Genomic DNA, 25698 nt, shown 5'->3' with positions numbered 1-25698 from the left:
TAATCACGGCACTTTGGGAGGCCGAGGTGGGAGGATTGCTTGAAGCCAGGAGTTTGAGACAGTCAACAAAGCAAGACTCCTGTCTCTAAAAAAAATTTTTTTTAAAGCCAGGTGAGGTGGTGGCACACGCCTGTGGCCTCAGCTGCCCTCAGGACACAGAGGCGGGAGGATTGCTTGAGCCCAAGAATTGGAAGTTATTTAAAGTGAGCTATCATCATGTCCCTGCACTCCAGCCTTCCAAGCCTGGGTGACAGAGCAAGATCATCTCTTCAAAACAACAAAAAACAAAAACAAAAATATATATATATAGAATTAGTTTCTCCAATACATACTAGTACTGTTATTCTTTTTGCTTTCCATCGTGTCTGTCTTATGTCAACTTAAATTAGAAACAGACTCACAATCTGTTCAAAGAAGAAATTTAGCTGAGTCAAGTTTCATTCCTTTTCCTTTTTTTCATGATTATGGGGGAAAACAAAAGTGCTTAAAACTGACTTGCAGAGAACACAGATTTCAATGTAAATGTTATATAAGACAACCAATTAGAATTATATTTTTAGGATGCAGCAACAGTCTTTGAAATCTTTTACAAGAATCTTTGTTAGAAATAACATTTGCCAAGTACTGTTTTATGATGCAGAATGGTGTCTGCTTTTTTGGAGCTACAGGAAAGGAACATTTAATCCCTAGCTTGTTCAGATTTCTCCTTATTGCCAGTTAGAAGGGCTTAAAATTTAAGGGCTATTTCTGTTAAGGGAATTCTATTAGCAGTAAGAGAAAAAAGGAAATGTAACTGAAAAGTAGTATAATAGTATTACATGAAATATAGAACATGTAATATTTTGCATCTAAATTGGCAATCTATTTGTTCTTTGAAGTTTGAGCTTAAATACTACCTCCGGGAGCCTCTCTGATTTACCCAAGTTCTCCATCCCTTGTGTTCCCCCTTAATTTTTGTTTATAACTCTGTTGATCTTCCACTAGAAACTAGTGGTTTTCAAACTTTAGTGTGAATTGGGCTTGTTAAAAGCATAGATTGCTGGGCTGCATCCTCAGAGTTCCTGATTCAGGTCTTTTAGGACCCCGAAATTTGCATTTAGTGACTAAGGTTAGCTGTTGTGAGACTATACTCTGAGATCCACTTGAAGTACATGCTTCTGGAAAGCAACAGAATGAGTCTATATCACTTATGGAGAAGGCTTAATACTGTTGCAAACATTAGGTTCTCAAATATATGTTGAATGTATGAAGGAAGAAATTAATGAATGGAGCAATTATTAACAACGTTTTATGTTTTCCTTAAATCCACAATTTCACTTAGATCCTTCCAGAGGATGAGTTTGCCTTCTACTGTGTTGTGATCAAAGCCTGTCCAACATGCCGTCTCTAAACTTGTCTTCACTCAAAACTTTATCTTTTCTCTGTTTCTCGTCGTCTGTCTCTTAATAATGTTCCTTCACCTTTCTGAAGCTAGATTTTTTTCTTGCCCACTTCCGGGAACTTAATAGTTCCTTTTTCTGGTATCTAGTTTTTCTCTCTCCAATTGTTATTTCCCCTCTGTCTGAAAACAATTTCCTGGGTTCCTTATTCAGTAATGGTGCTTTTGGCTGCAAGTGACAGAATACCTGACTCAAACTGCTTTAGCAATAAGGATCTTAATTGGCTTACATGACTTGAAAGTCTAGTGAATAAATAAGCTTAAGAGTTGTTGAATCACATTGTTGAATTGATTGTGCTTCCTTCTGTCTGCTCTGCCTTTCACAATGGCACGGCTATTTTCCTGTGGTTTTAGGATGCTTTGTAATCAATACCTCATGCTCCTTTCACAAGGGGTAGGGCATGGCAGATAGTGAGTGAGAGAGCTAGAAACTCTCACAAGACCAAGGGACAACTTTCCCAAAAGCCTACAGCAAAACTTTCCTCTCTCATCTGCCAGAATTGCTTCACAAAACACAGTTTTGTTTGTTTGTTGTTTTGTTTTTGAGATGGAATCTCACTTTGTTTTGCAGGCTGGAGTGCAGTGGTGCGATCTCTGCTCGCTGCAACCTCTGCCTCCCGGGTTCAAGCTGTTCTCCTGCCTCAGCCTCCCTGAGTAGCTGGGATTACAGTTGCGTGCCAGCACACCCGGCTAATTTTTGTATTTTTAGTAGAGATGGGGTTTCATCATGTTGGCCAAGCTGGTCTCAAACTCCTGACCTCAAGTGATCCACCAGCCTCAGCCTTCTAAAGTGCTGGGATTACAGGTGTGAGCCACCATGCCCGGCCCACATTTCTGAACCAATCACTGACAAGGATAACCTGGAACTGGGGCTGGAATTCACCTTTCTTTTAAGCACATGGTTTCCAGGGAGTGATATGGATACTGGTCAAATTTGAAGTTGTGTTTAGAAAGAGAAATGAATGGTTAAGCAATCTGTGTTGTTCCCTGTACCTAGCTTAAAAAGGTGTGTTTGTGGGGACAAACAACTTTCGTTTTATTATTCTAGATACTGTCACAATTAACTTTTTTTCTTTTATGATGAGAAGTATTGCAAATTTATCTTCCGTCTACTTCCTTCATGGCCTTTTCACTCACTAACTTCTTAGCCCTTTATTATTGAATACATGTTTTCTTCACCATCCTTTGGGAGTTGCTCTCTCAGTGGCTATTGTAGTGGTCATTGTTGGTTGTAACCACATCTCCTCCCTTCACTGCATATCAGCCAAGTAGTCAGGGTTAGACCGACCTAGTTGCAGCTCAGCTATGGGTCGTGATCAGTCTAAGGCTGTCAGAATACTCATATCTCCCTTGCCATGATGACTGTTCAGAAATAGGTAACCCAGGTCTAAGCCAGAGTAATTGCCTTGGGGATAAGCACTGACCTAAGTTAATTCTATCAGAGCAAAACCATGTACTTACTTTAGTGATTCAGGAAGGACTAGTGGGTGTACAGAAGAAGTTCCGTCCATTTTGGTACCATGAGGGACACTCATCTGGTGATGAAGTCAAAACACAGAGGGAATGGGGTAGGGGGACAAAGAAAAGAATCACAGAGAAATGGAGCTGGAAACCTGATTCAACTGCCTGAAGCCTAACTTATCACCCCTATAGATTTTATTACCTCTATAGATTTTACTTATTGTTAAGCCAATTTAGAAGTAGATTTTCTTACAACATATCCCAATTAATAATGGTCACCAATGGTCTCCTAATTGCCAAGCTCATGGTCTTTTTGAAATTCTTGTTCTTTCAGATTTCTTTGAAGCATTTGACACTAGTGACAATCTTGTCATTTGAAACCCTTCTTTCTAGACTCCCTGGTTCCTTTGCTTTCTGTCTACAAAACACATTGTAGAAAGCTTGTAAAGAGAAAACCATAAAATATACATAATTTTAGAATGTCCAAAACCATCAGTCAGAAACTTAGCTAAGTTGATAAGAAAAATAGAGATGACAGCAAGGGGGAGGGGAGGTATTATGATACTACATTTTGTCATAAATATGCTAGGTATTATAAATTAGAACCATTTACGTGTTAGATCAGTAGAAAGCTACATGTGATCTGTAGCTTATTGGTTTAATGTTTTTTTTTTGGAGATTAAGTCTCGCTGTGTCACCCAGTCTAGGGTGCAGTGGTGCGATCTTGGCTCACTGCAATCTCTGCCTCCTAGGTTCAAGCAATTCTCGTGCCTCAGCCTCCTGAGTAGCTGGGATTACAGGTGTGCGTCACCATGCCCAGCTAATTTTTGTATTTAATTAGAGACAGGGTTTCACCACGTTGGACAGGCTGGTCTTGAACTTCTGACCTCAGGTGCGCCATCTGCTGGGTTTACAGGTATGAGCCACCACACCCGGCCCCTAATATTCTCTTGGCCATAAAATCATGAGATACATTGTGAATTTAATAAACATATAAATTGGAAAATAAACTTTATTATCACCTGTCTCACTGCTACCTCAGACTGTCTCTCTATATAAAGGAATAATTTTTCCTTTTAAAACCTACTCTACCCTCTGTCTTCTCTATTGTGCTTTATGCTTCCACTATTCTTTCAACTACTAAAGATAATGTCTTTTTTTCTGTCTTTCCAGTGTCTTCTGTATTTATTCCTTCCTTTTCACTTCGACTGTCAGAACCCATATTTAGTCCTTTTTATTTTAGCTTTAGATTTGCAGTAGTCTCCTAGCTGATATTCCCATCCCCATAGTACCTGCACCAACCCATTTGACATACCACTCAGAAGTCATCTTCCAAAAATAGATTTACAATCAGTGGTTTCCCATTGTCTTCCACAATGGTTATTGTGGAAGAGAGCTTCCTCTCCCTAGGTTTCAAGGCTTTCAACACGTCAAGCCTTATTGCTGACTTCTGACAGCCCTGCATGACCTGTTTCTGTGGCTTTATCTGTGCTGTAACTACAGCATAGTATAGAAATACAGTCCAGGTGGTTTTTGCTGGTCAAAATGTTACATGTCAAGATTCATCATAAAAGCTATCAGAATCTTATTTTTCCTGTTTTATAGACACTGTGTTTGTAAATAAAATGTCAATAGATATTATACATTCAAACTCTGTTACATTTAAAATTGTGATTATGCAAATTTTAATCACTAGCACTCTAAACAAACTTTACACAATAACATATAGGGGTAAAAAGGACTTCATATTTAATCTCCACTTCTACAGGCCTTTGCTTTTACCTTCACACTGTCTTATTTTTGTTTTTATTATTGTTTTCTTGTTGTTGTTTTGAGATGGAGTTTCACTCTTGTTGCCCAGGCTGGAGTGCAATGGCGCAATCACTGCTCACTGCAACCTCTGCCTTCTGGGTTCAAGTGATGCTCCTGCCTCAGCCTCCTGAGTAGCTGGGATTACAGGTGTACACCACCATGCCCAGCAAGTTTTTGTATTTTTAGTAGAGATGGAGTTTCACCATGTTGGCCAGGCTGGTCTCGAACTCCTGACCTCAGATGATCCACCTACCTCAGCCTCCCAAAATGCTGGGATTACAGGCATGAGCCACTGCACGTGGCCCACGCTGTTTATTTTTTTACGTTTTTTTTTTATTTTTATTTTTTTGAGACAGAGTCTTGCTCTGTTGCCCAGGCTGGAGCACAGTGGCCGGATCTCGGATCACCACAACCTCCGCCTCCCCAGTTCAACTGATTCTCCTGCCTCAGACTCCTGAGCAGATGGGACTACAGGCACGTGCCACCCTGCCTGGCTAATTTTTTGTATTTTTAGTAGAGACAGGGTTTCACTGTGCTAGCCAGGATGGTCTCAATCTCCTGACCTTGTGATCCGCCAGTCTCGGCCTCCCAAAGTGCTGGGATTACAGGCGTGAGCCACTGCACCCGGCCTACATTGTTTATTTTTGAACATGTCATATATATTACAAAATTCTAAAGTTACAAAAGGGTATAAAATATAAAATAACTTTTCTCTCCTTCCTGTTGTCCCCTCCCCACAGTTCCTCCTTCTTGGAAACAATAGTGTCATCAGTTTCTTGCATGTGTTCATCCAGGGAGAGTTTAACTAGAGACACATGTTTAATTTATGTATGGATTTGGGAATGGTAGGGGTGTGCATTCAAACTCAGTAATAAGAAACCAAGTTATTCAATTTAAAAAAGGGCAAAAAATATGAATAGAGGCTTCCCCAAAAAAGATATATGAATAGCAAATAAGCACATGGAGAGATGCTCAATTAGTCATTAGGGAAATGCAAATGAAAGTCACAATGAAATATATCACACACCTATTAAAATGACTAAAATTAGGGGCTGGGTGCCCCCAGTGGCTCATGCCTGTAATCCCAGCACTTTGGGAGGCCGAGACGGGCGGATCACGAGGTCAGTAGATCAAGACCATCCTGGCTAACCTGGTGAAACCCCGTCTCTACTAAAAAAAAAAACACACACACACACACAAAAATTAGCTGGGTGTGGTGGCGTGCGCCTGTAATCCCAGCTATTCGGGAGGCTGAGACAGGAGAATTGCTTGAACCTGGGAGTTGGAGGTTGCAGTGTGCTGGGATCCGGCCACTGCACTCCAGCCTGGGTGACAGAGTGAGACTCCATCTCAAAATAAATATATAAATAAATAAAGACTAAAATTAAAAGATTGTCCATATTCACATGGAGGGGAACAATGCCCACTGGGGCCTACCGGAGGGTTGGGTGGGTAGAGGGAGAGGATCAGAAAAAATATCTAATGTATGCTGGGCTTAATGCCTGAGTGATGAAATAATCTGTACAATGAACCCCTGTGACACACCTTTACCTATGTAACAAACCTGCACATCCTGCACATGTACCCCTGAACTTAAAATAAAAGTTAAAAATCCGGGCGCGGTGGCTCACACCTGTAATCCCAGCACTTTAGGAGGCCGAGGCAGACGGATCACGAGGTCAGGAAATCGAGACCATCCTGGCTAACACGGTGAAACCCCGTCTCTACTAAAAATACAAAAAATTAGCCGGGCGCGGTGGCGGGCGTCTGTAGTCCCAGCTACTCGGGAGGCTGAGGCAGGAGAATGGCGTGAACCCGGGAGGCGGAGCTTGCAGTGAGCCGAGATCGCGCCACTGCACTCCAGCCTGGGCGACAGAGCGAGACTCCATCTCAAACAAAAAAAAGTTAAAAAAAATTGTCCATATTAAGTGTTGGTGAGGCGGAGAAGAAACTGGAATTGTATGCTCCTGATGTGAACGTAAAATAGTACTACTTCAGAAAGAAGGCAGTTTCTAAAAAACTTAAACATACATCTGCTGGGCGCGGTGGCTCATGCCTGTAATCCCAGCACTTTGGGAGGTCGAAGCAGGCAGATCACCAGCTTAGGAGTTCAAGACCAGCCTGACCAACATGGTGAAACCCCGTCTCTACTAAAAATACAAAAACTAGCCGGGTGTGGTGGCGTGCGCCCGTAATCCCAGCTACTTAGGAGCCTGAGGCAGGAGAATCTCTTGATCCCAGGAGGCAGAGGTTGCAGTGAGCCGAGATCACGCCATTGCACTCCAACCTGGGCGACAGAGCGAGACTCCGTCTCAAAACAAACAAAAAAACATACCTATCGTATAACCCAAATATTTCACTCCTAGGTATTTAAATACTCCTAGGTATTTAAGAGCAAAGGAAGTATATGTCCATATGAAGACTTATACACAAATGCTCATAGCAGCTTTATTTATAGTAACTAAGAACTTGGAACAACTCAGATGTCTATCAGCAGATGAATAGTTTATCAAACTGTGGTATGCCAGTAAAATGGAATGAATGTTAAGCAATAAAAAAGGAATGAACTACTGATACATGCAACAACATGAATCCATCTCAAAATCATTTCGTTGAGTGAAAGAAGGCATGCACTGTATTATTTCATTTATATAAAATTTCACGAAAAGCAAACTTTGGTGACAGAAAGCAGATCAGTGGTTGCCTGGAAAGTGGGTGGGAATAGTGAAAGGTACAGATTGCAAAAGTGCAGGAGGAAATTTTTAGGGGCTCATTATCATGATTTCGGCAACAGTTTCACAAATGTATGTTCATGTCAAAACGCATCAAATTTTACAACCTAAATATGTGTGGGTTATTGTATGTCAATTATTTTTATTATTATTTTATTTTTGTTTTTTGAGACGAGTCTCGCTCTGTCACCAGGCTGGAGTGCAATGGCACAATCTTGGCTCACTGCAACCTCTGCCTCCCTGCTTCAAGCGATTCTCCTGAATCCGAGTAGCTGGGACTACAGGCGAGCGCCACCATGCCCGGCTAATTTTTTTGTATTTTTTAGTAGAGACGGGGTTTCACCATGTTAGCGAGGTTGGTCTCGAATTCCTGACCTCAGGCAATCGGCCAGCTTCAGCCTCCCAAAATGCTGGGATTACAGGCATGAGCCACCGCGCCCGGCTGGGTTATGGTATGTCAGTTTTTACCGCCATAAAACTGTTAAGGCCTGTAATCCCAGCCCTTTGGGAGGCCGAGGCAGGTGGATCACCTGAGGTCGGGGAGTTCGAGACCAGCCTGACCAACGTAGAGAAACCCCATCTCTACTAAAAATACAAAAATTAGCCGGGTGTGGTGGCGCATGCCTGTAATCCCTGTAATCCCAGCAACTCGGGAGGCTGAGGCAGGAGAATCGCTTGAACCCGGAGGCGGAGGTTGCAGTGAGCCGAGATTGCGCCACTGCACTCCAGCCCGGGCAACAAGAGCCAAACGCCGTCTCAAGAAAAACAAAACTAAACTACAACACTGTTAAGGGCAGTTAAAAACCAGCCCATATTCCCAGGCTGTTTTTTTGTTTGTTTGTTTGTTTTGTTTTGTTTTTTCTTCGGGGTTGAAAAAAACCTAAATTCTCATTCACCGCACACGCTGCTCCTCACTAACCACGAGAAACCCCATCCAACACCATCCACCGGGTCCCTGCCTTGCCCTCCTAATCCCGCCAGCGGGGTGTCTTCTCTCTGCTGCCCGCTAGAGGGCGCGTACAGAGGAGGTCAAAGCTTTTGGCTCGCTAGCTCAGCCCCAACGCCTGCATGAACTTCCGGCTACACGCCATTCCGCTTCCCGGGGAACGCTTGGGCTGTAGTACGGGTTCCCTATGGGACTCTGAAGCCTGAGGATATCCGGCGCGCAACGTTTGTTCAGCGCGGAGTTAAGCGCCCCGGCCGTAACTTAGGGGAAGTGGACCAGGCTTGCTGCTGCCCAGGGCGGTCCTTTCGTTTCCACCGGAGTGGAGGGGAGCGTGCTACCATGGCAGCCCCTGCACAGCCCAAGAAGATCGTGGCCCCTACGGTGTCCCAGATTAACGCGGAGTTCGTGACCCAGGTGAGCTCGGGCGAGTCTGGTGTATGTGTGAGGGGGTAAGGACGTCGTGGCCCCGAGGCCTGGTGGTGGGGTTTTTTCTTTTTTTTCCAGGACTAGGAGCACGGAGGAGGCATTCGTTTGTTAATTCATTCACACAAGTCTTTTTTGCTGAGTATCAGCTCCGTGCCGGCAGCTACGCTAGGTGCTGGGCATACCGTGGTGGATGGGTTGCCCTGGCCTGAGGGGTTCATGGCCTAAGAAAGACACATAGGCCGGGCGCGGTGGCTCAAGCCTGTAATCCCGGCACTTTGGGAGGCCGAGACGGGCGGATCACGAGGTCAGAGATGGAGACCATCCTGGCTAACACGGTGAAACCCCGTCTCTACTAAAAATACAAAAAACCTAGCCGGGCGAGGTGGCGGCGCCTGTAGTCCCGGCTACTCGGGAGGCTGAGGCAGGAGAATGGCGTAAACCCGGGACACGGAGTTTGCAGTGAGCTGAGATCCGGCCACTGCACTCCAGCCTGGGCGACAGAGCGAGACTCCGTCTCAAAAAAAAAAAAAAAAAAAAAAAAGACACATAAAAAGAAAACTGCTCTATGAGTTTTGCTGTATTGGAGTTTGCCTCAGGAGCAATTGATTCAGAGAGGAGGGAACACCCCAATCTATCTGAGACTGTCAAGCAGCCTTCGCAGCAGAGTGATGCTGGACTGCCTCTTCAAGTAGGAGTAGGCTTTTTCCTGGTCCGTAGAGTGTCCTGAGTTTTTGAGCAGCTATGAGAAACTGACAAGACACCTCCAAATAGACCCATTTAAGAAGAGAGTGATTCTGGCCGGGCGCGGTGGCTCAAGCCTGTAATCCCAGCACTTTGGGAGGCCGAGACGGGCGGATCACGAGGTCAGGAGATCGAGACCATCCTGGCTAACACGGTGAAACCCCATCTCTACTAAAAAATATAAAAAACTAGCCGGGCGAGGTGGCGGGCGCCTGTAGTCCCAGCTACTCGGGAGACTGAGGCAGGAGAATGGCGTGAACCCGGGAGGCGGAGCTTGCAGTGAGCTGAGATCCGGCCACTGCACTCCAGCCTGGGCGACAGAGCGAGACTCCGTCTCAAAAAAAAAAAAAAAAAAAAAAAAAAAAAAAAGAGAGTGATTCTGTAGTTGGAGAGCGTTCATTTAGAATCTGTTTACTATCTTGCATTGTGAGCCACAGTTGGCTTTGGATAGGGAAACACAGTCCTGTGGTTGTCAGCATCATTCCTCATTCTTACTCTTTATTTGCGAATTGCGTAAGAGTGTAAGTAGTTCAGTGTAGAAGTTATCATGCCCACCTGCTTCTTTATTCTTTATTCCTTGTCTCAACAGATTTGTCAGGGCAGAAGCCTAGGGAGAAATTTTGAATCCTCCTTTAATCCCTACATTTCTACATTCTGAGTATCTTTGGAATCTATCTGGTGTTCTACATCTCTGTCACCCTAAGCCTGGTTGCCATTGTTTTCTGCCTGGACGAAGGTATCCTAATCTGTTATATTGTTCTTCTTCTTGCTGTCCTCTAGCCCATTCTTCATGTTGCTTTCCGAGTGATTTTATACAAGTGCAAATCTCATCATATCACTTGCCTTCTTAAAATCTCTCCCTTCCTTTCCTTCCTTTTCTTCTTTCAAGATAGGGTCTCACTATGTTGCCCGGGCTCAAGTGATCCTTCCACCTCAGCCTCCCTTGTAGCGGGGACTACAGGGAACTACACTAAGGCTGACTGTCCTTAAAATCTTCAACCGGGCACGGTGGCTCATTCCTGTAATACCAGCACTTTGGGAGGCCGAGGCTGGTGGATCACCTGCGGTCAGAGTTTTAGACCAGCCTGACCAACATGGAGAAACCCCGTCTCTGCTAAAAATACAGAATTATCCAGGCGTGGTGGCGCATGACTGTAATCCCAGCTTCTCAGGAGACTGAGGCTAGAGAATTGCTTGAACCCGGAAGGCGGAGGTTGCAATGAACCAAGATCCTCCCCAGAATAACTGGGGGTGAGGTGAAGATTTTCTATTGAGTTGGAGAGTGATTGGTAATTTGGGAAGGTGTTATTTATTTATTTATTTTTGAGATGGAGTCTTGCTCTGTTGCCCGGGCTGGAGTGCAGTGGCTTGGTGTTGGCTCACTGCAATCTCCGCCTCCCAGGTTCAAGCGGTTCTCCTGCCTCAGCCTCCCGAGTAGCTGAGATTATAGGTACACAACCACCACGCCCGGCTAATTTTTGTATTTTTAGTAGAGATGGGGTTTTACCATATTGGCAAGGCTGGTCTTGAACTCCTGACCTCAGGTGATCCACCCGCCTCGGCCTCCCAGAGTGCTGAGATTACAGGCGTGAGCCACCACACCTGGCCGGAAGGTGTCATTTAAGTAGGAAGTTACTGTAATATTTTTAGAGGCTATTCCTCAGGGCCAGTGTCCTAACTGCTTGGGAGGCTCTTTAAGTGTGTTGTCTGTGCAGTTTATCGCTGAGCTATGAAAGCAAAGAAAACAGGTCCCATCTCTTAAGTATTCCAATTAAGTGAGAAGGAAAGTTGGATAAGCAATCAAATATTTATAATGTAGAAAGGTAAGATTATAAAGAGTTATATACAAAATGAAGATGAAAAAGCAATTGTCGTCATCAGGTAGTGTTGAGGACAGCCTCACAGAAGTAACATTTCAGATTTTGCTTCATTTGTCCATCCATTTATCCATCAGACTTTGTGAGTGCCTCTGATATGCCAGATACTGCAGTCACCTTTTTATAAATATATTGAGTCTTTGTGCTTGCCAGTTTTCTATTTTTAAAGAGATTATAATTGGGTTTTAAAATAAAACCCTATGAGTAAGACTATGCTGTTTCTTTAAATATGTAGAGAGAGTTATATATTTGTTTAAATTTCACAGTTTACAGGTAAAGCCTAATCTGCTGAAATATGCCAACTCTTTTTTTTTTTATTTAAGGTTTTTTTTTTTTTTTTTTTTTTGAGACGGAGTCTCGCTCTGTCGCCCAGGCTGGAGTGCAGTGCCCGGATCTCAGCTCACTGCAAGCTCCGCCTCCCGGGTCCCCGCCATTCTCCTACCTCAGCCTCCCGAGTAGCTGGGACTACAGGCGCCCGCCACCTCGCCCGGCTATTTTTTTGTATTTTTTAGTAGAGACGGGGTTTCACCGTGTTAGCCAGGATGGTCTCCATCTCCTGACCTCGTGATCCGCCTGCCTTGGCCTCCTAAAGTGCTGGGATTACAGGCTTGAGCCACCGCGCCCGGCCAAGTTTGTTTTTTTTTGAGACAGAATCTCGCTCTGTCGCCTGCCCAGGCTGGAGTGCAATGGTGCAATCTTGGCTCACTGCAACCTCCACCTCTTGCTTTCAAGTGATTCTTCTGCCTCAGCCTCCTGAGTAGCTGGGATTACAGGTGTGTGCCACCACGCCCAGCTAATTTTTGAATTTTTAGTAGAGACAGGGTTTCACTATGTTGGACAGGCTGGTCTTGAACTCCAGACCTCCTGATCCACCTGCCTCAACCTCCCAAAGTGCTGGGATTACAGGTGTGAGCCATTGCGCCCGGCTAATATGCCAACTCTTATATTCTCTGTAATAACCAGCTGATAGACTACAATTTTTTTTTTTAAGATTTTGTTATGGGTGTGAACTAATCATTTAAAGGCTCATTATTTTAGAAAGTATTCATGAAGATTTTGAATATCGTTTGTAATACTTGCTCAACTATTAACCAACTGTAATCTTGGGCAGGTCACTTACTTTTTCTAGACCAGGGTTTCCTTATTGGTAGGCTGAAGATGTTTGGCTCTGTGGTTATTAACTGAGCTGTATTGTTTCCCTAGGGGTGGTTGGAGAGGATTTTTTTGTTTGTTTAAATCACAATGGCATGTTGTAGTGCAAAGCATTACTGGCATTTACTGGTTTGGGGTCAAGGATGCCAACTGGCCTGTATGCCTGTATAGTCCCTTCAGATTTACTCTGTCCCCCAGTGCCCAGTAGGGCCTTGTTAAGAAACAGCTTATCGGCCGGGCGCGGTGGCTCAAGCCTGTAATCCCAGCACTTTGGGAGGCCGAGACGGGCGGATCACGAGGTCAGGAGATCGAGACCATCCTGGCTGACACAGTGAAACCCCGTCTCTACTAAAAAATACAAAAAAACTAGCTGGGCGAGGTGGCGGGCGCCTGTAGTCCCATCTACTCAGGAGGCTGAGGCAGGAGAATGGCGTGAACCCGGGAGGCGGAGCTTGCAGTGAGCCAAGATCACGCCACTGCACTCCAGCCTGGGCGACAGAGCGAGACTCTGTCTCCAAAAAAAAAAAAAAAAGAAAAAAGAAAAAAAAGAAACAGCTTATCACTAAATGATCTGTCTTCCAGCTCTACAATGGCATGAGTTTGTGACTTACTGTTTATACTATTTACTTTTGCAGTTAGCGTGTAAATACTGGGCTCCCCACATCAAGAAGAAATCACCTTTTGATATAAAGGTAAGTATTTTGGGTTTGCAACATAATTCTTAAGAAGTTACACTCCTTTTAAAGGGTTATTTCAACAAAAGCTTTCCATAATTTTTTAAAAATTAAAAACCTAAGAATCTACAAAAAATGCAATTTTTTGCTTATCAAACTTAGCAATTATTTATGTTAGGAAATTTGGAAGACATAGAAACTACACCATAAGAAAATAATCACTACCCAGAGATAACCTCTCTTACCATTTTGTTGTATTTTCTTTAAACCTTAAAAAAAAAGTGTATGTGTATAATTTACTTAACTGTTTTTCTGTTTATAGATTCTTAGATTGTTTTTAATTTATCATTATTATAAATGATCATGTAATAAATATCTTTGTAAATATACAGAAATTTTGGTACAAGTTTTTTTTTTTTTTTTTTTTTTTTTTTGAGACGGAGTCTCGCGCTGTGTCACCCAGGCTGGAGTGCAGTGGCGCGATCTCGGCTCACTGCAAGCTCCGCCTCCCAGGTTCACGCCATTCTCCTGCCTCAGCCTCCGAGTAGCTGGGACTACAGGCGCCCGCCACCATGCCCGGCTAGTTTTTTGTATTTTTAGTAGAGACGGGGTTTCACCATGTTAGCCAGGATGGTCTTGATCTCCTGACCTCGTGATCCGCCCGCCTCAGCCTCCCAAAGTGCTGGGATTACAGGCTTGAGCCACCGCGCCCGGCCATGTAGAAGTTTTTGATAGTTCATTTAGGATTAAATCTGTTGTGTTATCTTGTTTTTAGAGTGGTGAATGAGGTAAAGGTCTATAATAAAGATGGAAGAAGCAGGAGTTGTATAGTGTAATAACTGAAGTCCAGTAATATTCAATAAGGGAATTGAACTTATTCAATTGAATAAGTCCAACTGAAGCAATTTAGAACAAATAATACGACAAATTCCCAAATATAGGGTTAATTCTCATTCAAATAGGTTCTTAAAGAGAGGTCTAAGACCAGGTGTGGTGGCTTATGCCTGTAATCCTAGTGCTTTGGGAGGCTAACGAAGGAAGATCACCTGAAGCCAGGAGTTTGAGACTAGACTGGACAGTAGTGAGATCTTGCCTCTACAAAAAAATTTAAAAAATTGACTTGGTGAGGTGAGTAGTCTCATCTGAAGTGGAAGGATGACTCACTGAGCCCAGGAGTTTGAGGCTGAAGTGAACTGTAATCAGGCCACTGCACTCCAGCCTGGAAAACAGAATGAGACCCTGTCTCTTAAAGAGAGTGAGGTCTTTAAATGAAACAGATGTTGACATATTGTATACCAATGAAGACTCTTAATTTAAAAAATTGACTTTAGGCACTGTTGGTAAAACTGAAATTTTTACCCAAAATTTCTTTAGGTGTATACTAGTAATCATTTTTTTTTTTTTGAGATGGAGTTGCTCTTTTCACCCAGTCTGGAGTGCAGTGGCGGTGTATGCAGCCTCCTGTTCAAGCGATTCTCCCACTACTTAGGAGGCTAATTTTTGTATTTTTAGTAGAGATGGGTTTTCACCATGTGGGGAGGATACTTGAGCCTGGAAGGCAGAGGCACTTACAATACTTTTTTTTTTTTTTTTTTTTTGAGACGGAGTCTCGCTCTGTCACCCAGGCTTGCATTTTTATTATTTAACTTTGCAATGAGAAAAGGTCTAGGCTCCATATCAGCCTGAAGCTGTCTTTATTTTATTATTTAAATTGAAATTGATGAAAACAATAACAGAATTTCATCTAGATTAAACACTGCTACACTCCAACCTGCGTGGCAGAGTGAGACCCCATCTCAAAAAAAAAAAAAAAAAGACATCATAGTTACCATACAATAATATTATATTATACCATGTTAAAGTACTTCATCCCAATTTTACAGGAGTTCAAGGTATTATATGGCGGTGTATGCCTTTTTACTGATACTTTGGAAGGCAGAGGTTTTATGAGCTGTATTGCACTGCTACTGCTGCTATTGACATCATAGTTACCAACTGTTACTGAAGGCATAATTTTCACTGTGTGCCAGTATTTTGTTACTAACTGTGTGCCAGTATTTTATATACCCTGTCTTATTTTATTTGCAATAATGCTGTGTGATAGTTTGTATTAGTAGATCTGTTTTGTGGGTAAGGAAACTGAGCCTTAGAGAGGTCAGACACTTGCCCAAGAGTTCTAGCCATCAGTAGTGAAGGCAGATGCATTGAACCACGCTTCCAATTCCAGAGTCTGAGTTCTTTTTTTTTTTTTTTTTTTTGAGATGTGCAATTCCAGAGTCTGAATTCTTTTTTTTATTTTTTATTTTATTTTGAGACGGAGTTTCACCCTGTCGCCAGGCTGGATGGAGAGCAGTGGTGCGATCTTGGTTTACTGCAACCTCTGCCTTCTGGGTTCAAGTTGATTCTTCTGCCTCAGCCTCCCAAGTAGTTGTGACTGCAGGCGTGCGCCACCACACCCAGCTAATATTTGCATTTTTAGTAGAGACAGGGTTTCACCATGTTGGCCAGGATGGTCTTGATCTCTTGACCTGATCCTCCCTCTTTGGCCTCCTAAGTGCTGGGATTACAGACGTGAGCCACCGTGCCTGGCCAGAGTCTGAATTCTTAGGTAGTACACCATTCTGCCCACCTTCACTCAAATGAATGGAAATTCTGAACCTTTATCATATTCCTTTGGATAATGAGATGTAACAGTTAGAATTTGTGTCTGTTATGTCTTCACACTTTTAACTAATTTTCTCTGTGGGTTTTGAAGGCACACAGTTATGACTCTTAAATGGAGTTTGATAACATTTATATACTTTAAGTTTAAAAATATCCTGATCTTGTGAATTTTTATTTTCCCTGAAAATGTTTGTAAGCACATCATTTTAATGAATCTAGGGCTCTGTTTTATTATTTATTTTTTCTACCTTGCTTTCTTTTAATTTCACATCTTGAGAAATATAATGGGATTATTTTTAAAATCTCTTGTTATTTCAATAGCAGTAATATTTGATGGCTTTCCTAAACCAACTTATTTTATATAATCTCACTCATTAAAAACTATCAATTTAGAGTTGAAAAAAGTTGTTGAGATACTACATTTTTATATTTTTGATAACAGGTTATTGAAGATATATATGAAAAAGAGATTGTCAAATCAAGGTAGGAATGAGTTTAAATTTTATACAATGTGATTGGGGTGGACCAAGTTGGATCTTGGCTGAATTTCTATGTGGTCATAACTTGAACCTTTTTTTCTGTTTCAAATTGGTCATCAAATTGACTAGAAAAACTTTAGGTGCTGAAGAGTCATAAATTATTTTTTGCCTTCTAACTTTTGGCTCAGATTAGAGGTATCAAATCCCATAGCGTTTATTTGGATTTAGATGGAATTTGAGAAAAAGTAAACATGAAGATTTTATTTCAGTTCAATTAGTATTAATTTTCTTATTTCTGATTCACTTTTTAAAAATATTCTTAAAAAGTTATGAAAGTAAGACAATATTAAATTTATAATAATGTAGCATATATGTAATGTATAAAATGTATAATAATAAACACAAGTGATAAAAATTATTTTTGAGCAATATGCTGTAAGGGGTAAGTTTCAATAAATCATCTTTTCTGCCCCCAATCCCTGGTTCATGTATATGATTCATATACATCTGTTCTATTCCCCACCCCTACATGTTTTTTCAAACACAAAAGGGTTTGTACTCTACATGCCATTTTTTCATTATGCTTCTTTTAAAAAATTTAACAATGTATCTTAGGTATCTTTTTATATATGCACCTGCAGACATGTATGCCCAGTGAGTATTTTAAAAGGATATTTGACTAAATGGGCCAAAGACCATCTTCAGGATTTTGTCCTTTATTTGGAAAACAGTAGGAATTAAGAAGAGTTGTAAGCACAGTGGTATTTGAAAAAGAGATTTTTTTTTTTTTTTACTTTTTTTGAGACAGGGTTTCTTTTTTTTTTTTTTTTTTTTTTTTTGAGACGGAGTCTCGCTGTGTCGCCCAGGCTGGAGTGCAGTGGCCGGATCTCAGCTCACTGCAAGCTCCGCCTCCCGGGTTCACGCCATTCTCCTGCCTCAGCCTCCCGAGTAGCTGGGACTACAGGCGCCCACAACCGCGCCCGGCTAATTTTTTGTATTTTTAGTAGAGACGGGGTTTCACCGTGGTCTCGATCTCCTGACCTTGTGATCCGCCCGCCTCGGCCTCCCAAAGTGCTGGGATTACAGGCGTGAGCCACCGCGCCCGGCTTTGAGACAGGGTTTCACCATGTTGGCCAGGCTGGTCTCAAACTCCTGGCCCCAAGTGATCCACCCGCCTCAGCCTCCCAAAGTGCTGTGCTGGGATTACAGGCATTAGCCACTGCACCCAGCAAGAATTTGGATTTGGAGGGAGCAAGAGGCAGGGAATTAGTTAGGTGAGCATTGTAGTAGTCAGCTTCAAGATGTCATAGATTTGACTTCCGTGGAAAGTTGGGAGAGGATTTGTCCATTTGAGAAAGATGGAAGTGGAAAGACTTGATGTTTGGATGTGGCAGATGTGGGAAAAGGAGAAATCTAAGAAGATCCTAAAATTTTTTGCTTAAGTTGCTGAGTGATTAGTGATGCTATTACTGACTTTTGCCACGTTGTTGAGGATAGGATTGGGTGTAGATCATTATTTCACTTTTGAATATCTGGAATTCTAGCTACGTAAGAGCCATGAAGATGGAGATATGGAATAAGCAGTTGGGTATCCAGGTGTATAGCTCAAAAGAGATTGGGTTGGCTGGGCATGGTGGCTCATGCGTGTAATCCCAGCACCTTGGGAGGTCGAGGTGGGTGGATTGCTCGAGCCCAGTAAGTAGTTCAGGACCAGTTTGAGCAACATGGCAAAACCCTGTGTCTAGAAAAAATACAAAAAATTAACTGGACATGGTGGCGTATGGCTGTAGCTCAGTTACTCAAGAGGATGAAGTGGGAGGATCACCTGAGCCCAGGAGGTTAAGGGTGCAGTGAGCCACAGTCGTACCACTGCACTCCAGCCTGGGTGACAGAGTGAGACCCTGTCTCAAGACAAACAACAAAAAGAGACTGAGTTGAGCCTACTTTGTATTAGCCACCATTTCAATGCTAACAATACAACAGAAAAGAGGAGAGATAGAGTCCCTGCTCTCCTGGAGGTTACATTCTAGTGGGTCACACAGACAGATGTATATATCTATATATCTATATATAATGTAATGTCAGGAGATAGTAAGTGCTATGAATTAAAGTGTGGTTAGAGGATAATGACAAGGGCTGGTATTTCAGAATAATTAGTCAAATTCTTGCTGAAGGTAGGACATTTCAGCAGATTTGTAACATATGGCCTGTTGGTCTGAAGGTGAGTATGAATGAAATTTCTTGAGAAAACTAAAGACGAGTGGGTGGATTTATTCTAGTATCATTTTTTTCTTCTATATTAAGGTTATATAATTTGAAAATTATTTTGAATCTTCAGAATGGGTTTTCACTCCAGTGGAAAGTGATTGTTTATTTTTTCATTTAAACCCTTGCTATTAATATTTCTTCTTCAGAGGTGATTTTTTATAACAACTAAAAGCTGCTAATGATTTTTAAGCCGTATACATTTGGCTACTTTTTGTGTGTGTATGTGTGACAGGGTTGCTCTCTTTCACCCAGATTTGAGTGCAGTGGTGTGATCTCAGCTCATTGCAACCTCTGCCTCCTGGGCTCAAGCGATCCCCCCAACCTTAGCCTCCTGAGTAGCTGGGACCACAGGTGCAAACCACCATGCCCAGCTAATTCTTTTTGTATTTTTGGTAGAAACAGGGTTTCGCCATGTTGCCCAGGCTGGTCTCACTCCTGAGCTCAAGCATTCTGCCCGCCTTGACCTCCCAAAGTGCTGGGATTATAGGAATTAGCCACCACACCCAGCCCCTATGTTATTCTTAGTTCTGAAAGAAGTTGCTGTCTTTGGCATGGCTAAGATTTATTGTGGCACTTTTTTTTTTTTTTTTTTTTTTTTTTGAGACGGAGTCTCGCTGTGTCGCCCAGACTGGAGTGCAGTGGCCGGATCTCAGCTCACTGCAAGCTCTGCCTCCCGGGTTTTTACGCCATTCTCCTGCCTCAGCCTCCCGAGTAGCCGGGACTACAGGCGCCCGTCACCTCGCCCGGCTAGTTTTTTGTATTTTTTAGTAGAGACGGGGTTTCACCGTATTAGCCAGGATGGTCTCGAACTCCTGACCTCGTGATCCGCCCGTCTCGGCCTCCCAAAGTGCTGGGATTACAGGCTTGAGCCACCGCGCCCGGCCTATTGTGGCACTTTTAACAGTCATTTTCTTATCTTGTACACGTTTATTATTATTATTTTTTTTTAATGTTTTTTTGAGACGGAGTTTCGATCTTGTTGCCTAGGCTGGTTTGCAATGGCGCAATCTCGGCTCACTGCAACCTCCGCCTCCTAGGTTCAAGTGATTCTCCTGCTTCAGCCTCTCGAGTAGCAGGGATTACAGGCATGCTCCACCACACCCAGCTAATTTTATATTTTTATTAGAGATGGGGTTTCTCCACGTTCGTCAGGTCGGTCTTGAACTCCCGACCTCAGGTGATCCGCCTGCCTCGACCTCCCAAAGTGCTGGGATTACAGGCGTGAGCTACCGTACCCGGCCCACGTTTTTTATTTCTTTTTTTTTTTTTTTTTTTGAGACGGAGTCTCGCTCTGTCGCCCAGGCTGGAGTGCAGTGGCCAGATCTCAGCTCACTGCAAGCTCCGCCTCCCGGGTTCACGCCATTCTCCTGCCTCAGGCTCCCCAGTAGCTGGGACTACAGGCATCCACCACCTCACCTGGCTATTTTTTTTTTTTGTACTTTTTAGTAGAGACAGGGTTTCACCATGTTTGCCAGGATGGTCTCGATCTCCTGCCCTCGTGATCCGCCCATCTCGGCCTCCCAAAGTGCTGGGATTACAGGCTTGAGCCACCGCGCCCGGCCCACGTTTTTTATTTCTAAGTGTACTTCTATAATACATAAACTGTAGTATGTATTTAAAAATTTAACATGGTAAAACCCTGTCTCTACTAAAAATATAAAAATCAGCTGGGTGTGGTGGCATGCACCTGTAATCCTAGCTACTCGGGAGGCTGAGGCAGAAGAATTTCTTGAACCCGCGAGGCGGAGGTTGCAGTGAGCGGAAATTGTGCCATTGCACTGCAGCCTGGGTGACAGAGCGAGACTGTCTCAAAAAAGAAAAAAAAAATTTAAGTGACCAATTGTTTAGGCTAGGTCCTGAGGAAATTATTTTGCTGTGCTATGTGCTCATGGCATTTTCAGTATTGGGGGAATGGCTTGATGTAACAGCCATGTTACTGTATGGTACATTACACAATTGATTCATTTTTGCTGTTCTTGCCATTATCAGATTTGGCAGGCTTATCTTAATGAATTCTTAATCCAAGTTTGATTTTTAAAATATTTTAAAAATAATAGTTAAGTGCTTACTATGTGCCAAATTCTACTCTAAGCACCTTGCATTCTGCTATAAGCATCTAGCTCGTTTATTCCCACAACAACCCTATAACAATATTATTATCCTCATTTTATGGATAAGGAAACTGAAGTAGATAGGTTAAATAACTTGCCCAAGATGCTTCCCAGTAGAGGCACACCAGGTATTGAATCCTGGTTCCCTGGTTCTTTTTTTTTTTTTCTGCTCTGTTCTTTTATTTTATTGAGATGGAGTTTCACCTTTGTTGCCCAGGCTGGAGTACAGTGACGCAATCTCGACTCACTGCAATCTCTGCCTCCTGGGTTCAAGCAATTCTCCTGGTTCAGACTCCTGAGTAGCTGGGATTACAGGCATGTACCACCGTGCCCTGCTAATTTTTTGTATTTTAGTAGAGACAGGGTTTCACCATGTTGGCCAGGCTAGTCTCGAACTGCTGACCTCATGTGATCTGCCCACCTCAGCCTCCCAAAGTGCTGAGGTTATAGGTGTGAGCCACTGTGCCTGGCCTTGAATACTCTGTTCTTAAATAAGAGTCCTTTGCCTTCTAGAAACCTCTTAACTAGTACACTTTGGTATGATGTGTAATCCTGTTATGAATCAACTAAGTGGTTTTTATGCTTTCAAAAAGGGTGATTTACAGAGTAATCTACTTTTGCCAAAGTGTTTATTTTTATTTGAAATGTGTGGACTCTTTTATTATGAAATGTAACACAGAAAAGAGTGTAAAACAAATGTGTATACTTACGAATTATAGTAATAATTCATAACCACCACCTAGGCTGAAAAACTCCACGAACATTGTCGTGTTGCAGAAGCTCTCTGCTTGTTCCTTTTCTTTATCATTATAATATGTAAGTGTGCAAACAAGAACACTATAATTTTGGTTATTTTTCAACTTTAAATAAATAAATAGAATCACACACTATGTATTCTTTTGTGGCTAGCTTCTTTTTTTTTTTTTGAGATGGAGTTTCGCTCTTGCCGCCCAGGCTGGAGCACAGTGGTGTGATCTCGGCTCACTGCAACCTCCGCCTCCCGGCTTCAAACAATTCTCCTGCCTCAGCCTCCCGAATAGTTGGGATTACAGGTGCCCGCCACCACACCCGGCTCATTTTTTGTATTTTTAGTAGCGATGGGGTTTCGCCGTATTGGTCAGGCTAGTCTCGAACTCCTGACCTCAGGTAATTTGCATGCTCGGCCTCCCAAAGTGCTGGGATTACAGACATGAGCCACTGTGCCTCGTGTGGCTGGCTTCTTTTGTTCACTGTTATTATTTATTGTTTTAATCATCTACTTAATAGATCTAGAAGTAGCTAGCTCAGAAGTTAATAATGTCAAGGCCTTTGTCAGTCTTGTCAAAAGGTTTTATTGATTTTTTCCGTATGATTGTGGTGGGGATGCCACAGCTGCAGACCTCATGTTTCACACAGTCATGTCCCAGAAGAGGAAGTTCTTGGGGTAGGTGGGAATGTAGTAGAAAAGAACTCTCATTTGTGCGGCCCCTTCTCTTTTTTCTTATCATTTTTAATGATACAGTAATAGACCCAGTTTGTCATACATAAATTATTCAGCTTTGGAAGGATTTAATGAAATGCACGTTAAGTCCTTGGCACAGTGTCAGGCATAATGCATGCTCTCAGTGAATACTGGTAACTTAAAAAAAAACCGTCCAAAAATCCTTCAAATTATTTATATTTGTGGTTATTGTTTGTAACTTTTCATACTTATTTTTATTTATTTATTTATGTTTTTGAGATGGAGTCTCACTCTGTCACCCAGGCTGGAGTGCAGTGGCACAATCTCAGCCCACTGCAACCTCCGCCTCCCGGGTTCAAGCAATTCTCCTGCCTCAGCCCCCTGTGTAGCTGGAACTATAGGCACATGCTGCCACACCCGGCTAATTTTTTGTATTTTAGTAGAGATGGTGTTCCACCGTGTTGCCCATGCTGGTCTGGAACCCCTGAGCTCAGGTAATCCACCCTCCTTGGCCTCAAAGTGTTAGGATTGCAGGCATTAGCCACCGTGCCCAGCCTTCCATACTTACCTTTAAAATTCTTCTGATGTGGTGTCTAGTTCATGGACCTGTTTTTATATAAGTACGCTTTCAGTTAAGCTGTTCACTTTATCTGTCTCAGAGAGTTCACTGGCAAAAGTATAAAACTCCAAATTTAATGAATACCACTGAGATTGCTAGAAGAGGAATTGAATGTTTTTCAGACTGCTTTTGCTTTATTTTGACACATCAAGACTTATTTTTCAAGGCCAGGCATGGTGGCTTGTACCTGTAATCCCAGCACTTCGGGAGGCCGAGGTGGGAGGATTACTTGAGCTCAGGAGTTTGAAACCAGTCTGGGCAACATAGTGAGACCTCATTTCTACTAAAAATCAAAAAAATTAGCTGGACGTGGTTGCACGTGCCTGTAGTCCCAGCTATTTGAGAGGCTGAGGTGGGAGGATCGCTTGAGCCTGGGAGATTGAGACTACAGTGAGCTGTGTTTGTGCCACTGTACTCTAGCCTAGGCAATAGAGCAAGCTCTGCCTCCAAAAAAAAAAAAAAGACTTATTTTTCACTTCTGTAGTTATAAAGGAAAGTTGGCCGCTTTACCATTTTTATACATGAAGAAACTGAATTGCAGAATGTTTAAAAGACGTCAGGTGTGGTAGCTCACGCCTGTAATCCTAGCATTTTTGGAGACTGAGGTGGGTGGATCACCTGAGCTCAGGAGTTCGAGACCAGCCTGGACAACATGGGGAAACCCCTATCTCTACTACAAATACAAAACATTTGCCAGGTGTAGTGGCACGTGACTGTAATCCCAGCTACTCGGGAGTCTGAGGCACAAGAACTGCTGGAGCCTGGGAGGCGGAGGTTGCAGTGTACCGAGATCGCACCACTGCACTCCAGGGTGGGCGATAGAGCAAGACTCTGTCTCGATAAAAAAGAAAAAAATAGAAAAAGAATGTTTAAAAGACATTGTCAAAATAACACTGAGTCATTACTAGAACACTGGTATTCTATCTCATGAGCCAGGATTTTCTCTTTTTTATCATGAGGTCCTGTTTGTGACTGAAGAAATTAAATGTAGAGTTTTGTGTATAGTGGGCAGTGAGTGAATTCTGTTGTCTAACATACAGTTAATTCAAGTGAAATGTCTGCAGTTGGAGATCTAGAGTGTGTCACTCAAGATGGCCTATCCACTTAGCATCTTGGCTGGCTGTAGAAGCCAGTACTTAGGCAGTATTCTGTCTTAGTGCTTTTGCATAGTAAAAACCTTCATTTCATTCTCACTAAAGTTTTGTGACATTGTATGCTCAGTGAAACTATATAAGAGATCAGAAATCAGTGGAATAGGATTTTGACAGGATAATGGTTTCCTGGGGCATTATAAATTCATAATACATAGACACTTAATTTTCAAAGCTGGAAACTATTATCTAGTGACAGTGTTCTGATCTATTTCCAATATTATGAAATGATAAAACTAAATTAGCGGCCGTTTGTATCTGCTTCGGGACAACATAGGTATATTTTGGACAAACATGACTATATCATTGTTTATTCATATAAAACAAAGTAATTCTGTTTAAAAAAGACAGTATATTAAAGACAAATATCTGATATTTTTTCCACAATATTTTGGTTTTTTTTTTTTATATATATATTTTTATTATACTTTGAGTTCTAGGGTACATGTGCATAACGTGCAGATTTGTTACATATGTATACTTATGCCATGTTGGTGTGCTGCAGCCATCAACTCGTCAGCACCCATCAACTCGTCATTTACATCAGGTATAACTCCCAATGCAATCCCTCCCCCCTCCCCCCAATATTTTATTATTTTAAGCTCACTGTCAACACTAAGAAGCAAGTGAAACATCTGATTTTCACATTTGCAGTAAAGATATGTGTCCTGTGTGCTTTTAGGAAGGCATGACTCTTTAGCAAAATGTTTCCATTTGAGTATTAAATGAAAACATGTTGGTCAGTGCTTAAGAAGTTGAACTGACGTAGGAAATTGTGATCTGATATGAATTTTGATAGGTGAGTTGATATGAAAACACAACATCCCTAAATGCATTTGGGTTAATAATTCTGAAATGTTTGTATTTTCTATTTTAAACATTTTATTTATTTTTATGTTTTCAGGTTTGCTATTAGAAAGATAATGCTCTTGGAATTTAGGTAAGTCATAAGGCATTCCGTTGATGAAAAAGATAACAATGTGATTTCAGTTTTAGCTAAATTTTCTGTGTAGTTCTGTGAGTGACTAAGAAAATCTAAATCTGTGAAGATATATATTTCTGTGATTGGCTTATTTTGGAATATGTGTGTAATAGCCTTTGTTTTCAAAGATGATGGCCCATTGTCAGAATAACTTGTATTTTGATTTTTTTCTTACTTGTTAAGGTAGCATGTGGTGAATAATTTCTGAACTCAAACTTGGTTTCTCTAGTGATCAGTGGAAATAGAGTGTGTTCTATAGCTGTTTTCCCTGCCAAGCTAAAATGTTATCAAGGTAGCGTTGTTCCAGTCTAGCTTACTGGTAATATAACTATTTCAGACAAAAGATAATGTATGATTTTTAGATTGCAAAAGTAGATTAGATTGTTACAACCAGATCTAGCCAGTATGCTGAAAGTAAAAGCCAGGATTGTTGTTGATGATAGCTACATTTACCATTTCTCAAACAGAACACCTGTTTTGTGCTCACCAGTGTTAAGCATTTTACATACAGAGTACTCACAACAATCCTGTGAAGTAAGTACTATCCTCAGCATTTACTGGAAACAGAAGCTGAGATCAGAGAGGTTAAATACTTTGCTCTAAGTAATTGGCAGAGCTGGGATACCAATGTCTGATGCCAAAGCTCATGGTTTTCCACTTCTCTACACTTCCTTGACATCTGGTTTACATCAGAGGTCAGGACCTCTGTGTTAATAATTGTTAC

General features: G+C 42.1%; 1 protein-coding gene across 5 annotated transcripts in view; it reads left to right on the top strand.

The window, feature by feature from the left end:
* AQR (aquarius intron-binding spliceosomal factor) overlaps nucleotides 1–25698 on the top strand; it is a 154036-nt gene that overhangs the window by 29656 nt on the left and 98682 nt on the right. For 3 of the 5 annotated variants that reach the window (XM_050797539.1, XM_050797537.1, XM_050797536.1), the window contains exons 1-4: nucleotides 8508–8803; nucleotides 13221–13277; nucleotides 16366–16406; nucleotides 24897–24932. The exons of 1 other annotated variant lie outside the window; for it this stretch is intronic. In XM_050797539.1, the coding sequence (XP_050653496.1) occupies nucleotides 8729–8803; nucleotides 13221–13277; nucleotides 16366–16406; nucleotides 24897–24932 (209 nt within the window). In that variant the 5' untranslated portion in view covers nucleotides 8508–8728. Of the gene's footprint in view, nucleotides 1–8507; nucleotides 8804–9905; nucleotides 10293–13220; nucleotides 13278–16365; nucleotides 16407–24896; nucleotides 24933–25698 lie in introns of those variants that run through there. One more of the 5 variants, XM_050797540.1, reaches the window with a different exon arrangement.

The sequence above is a fragment of the Macaca thibetana genome, chromosome 7, assembly GCF_024542745.1.
Source record: "Macaca thibetana thibetana isolate TM-01 chromosome 7, ASM2454274v1, whole genome shotgun sequence".
In the NCBI taxonomy this organism is placed as follows: domain Eukaryota; kingdom Metazoa; phylum Chordata; class Mammalia; order Primates; family Cercopithecidae; genus Macaca; species Macaca thibetana.
This window is presented reverse-complemented; position numbering and strand designations above follow the sequence as displayed.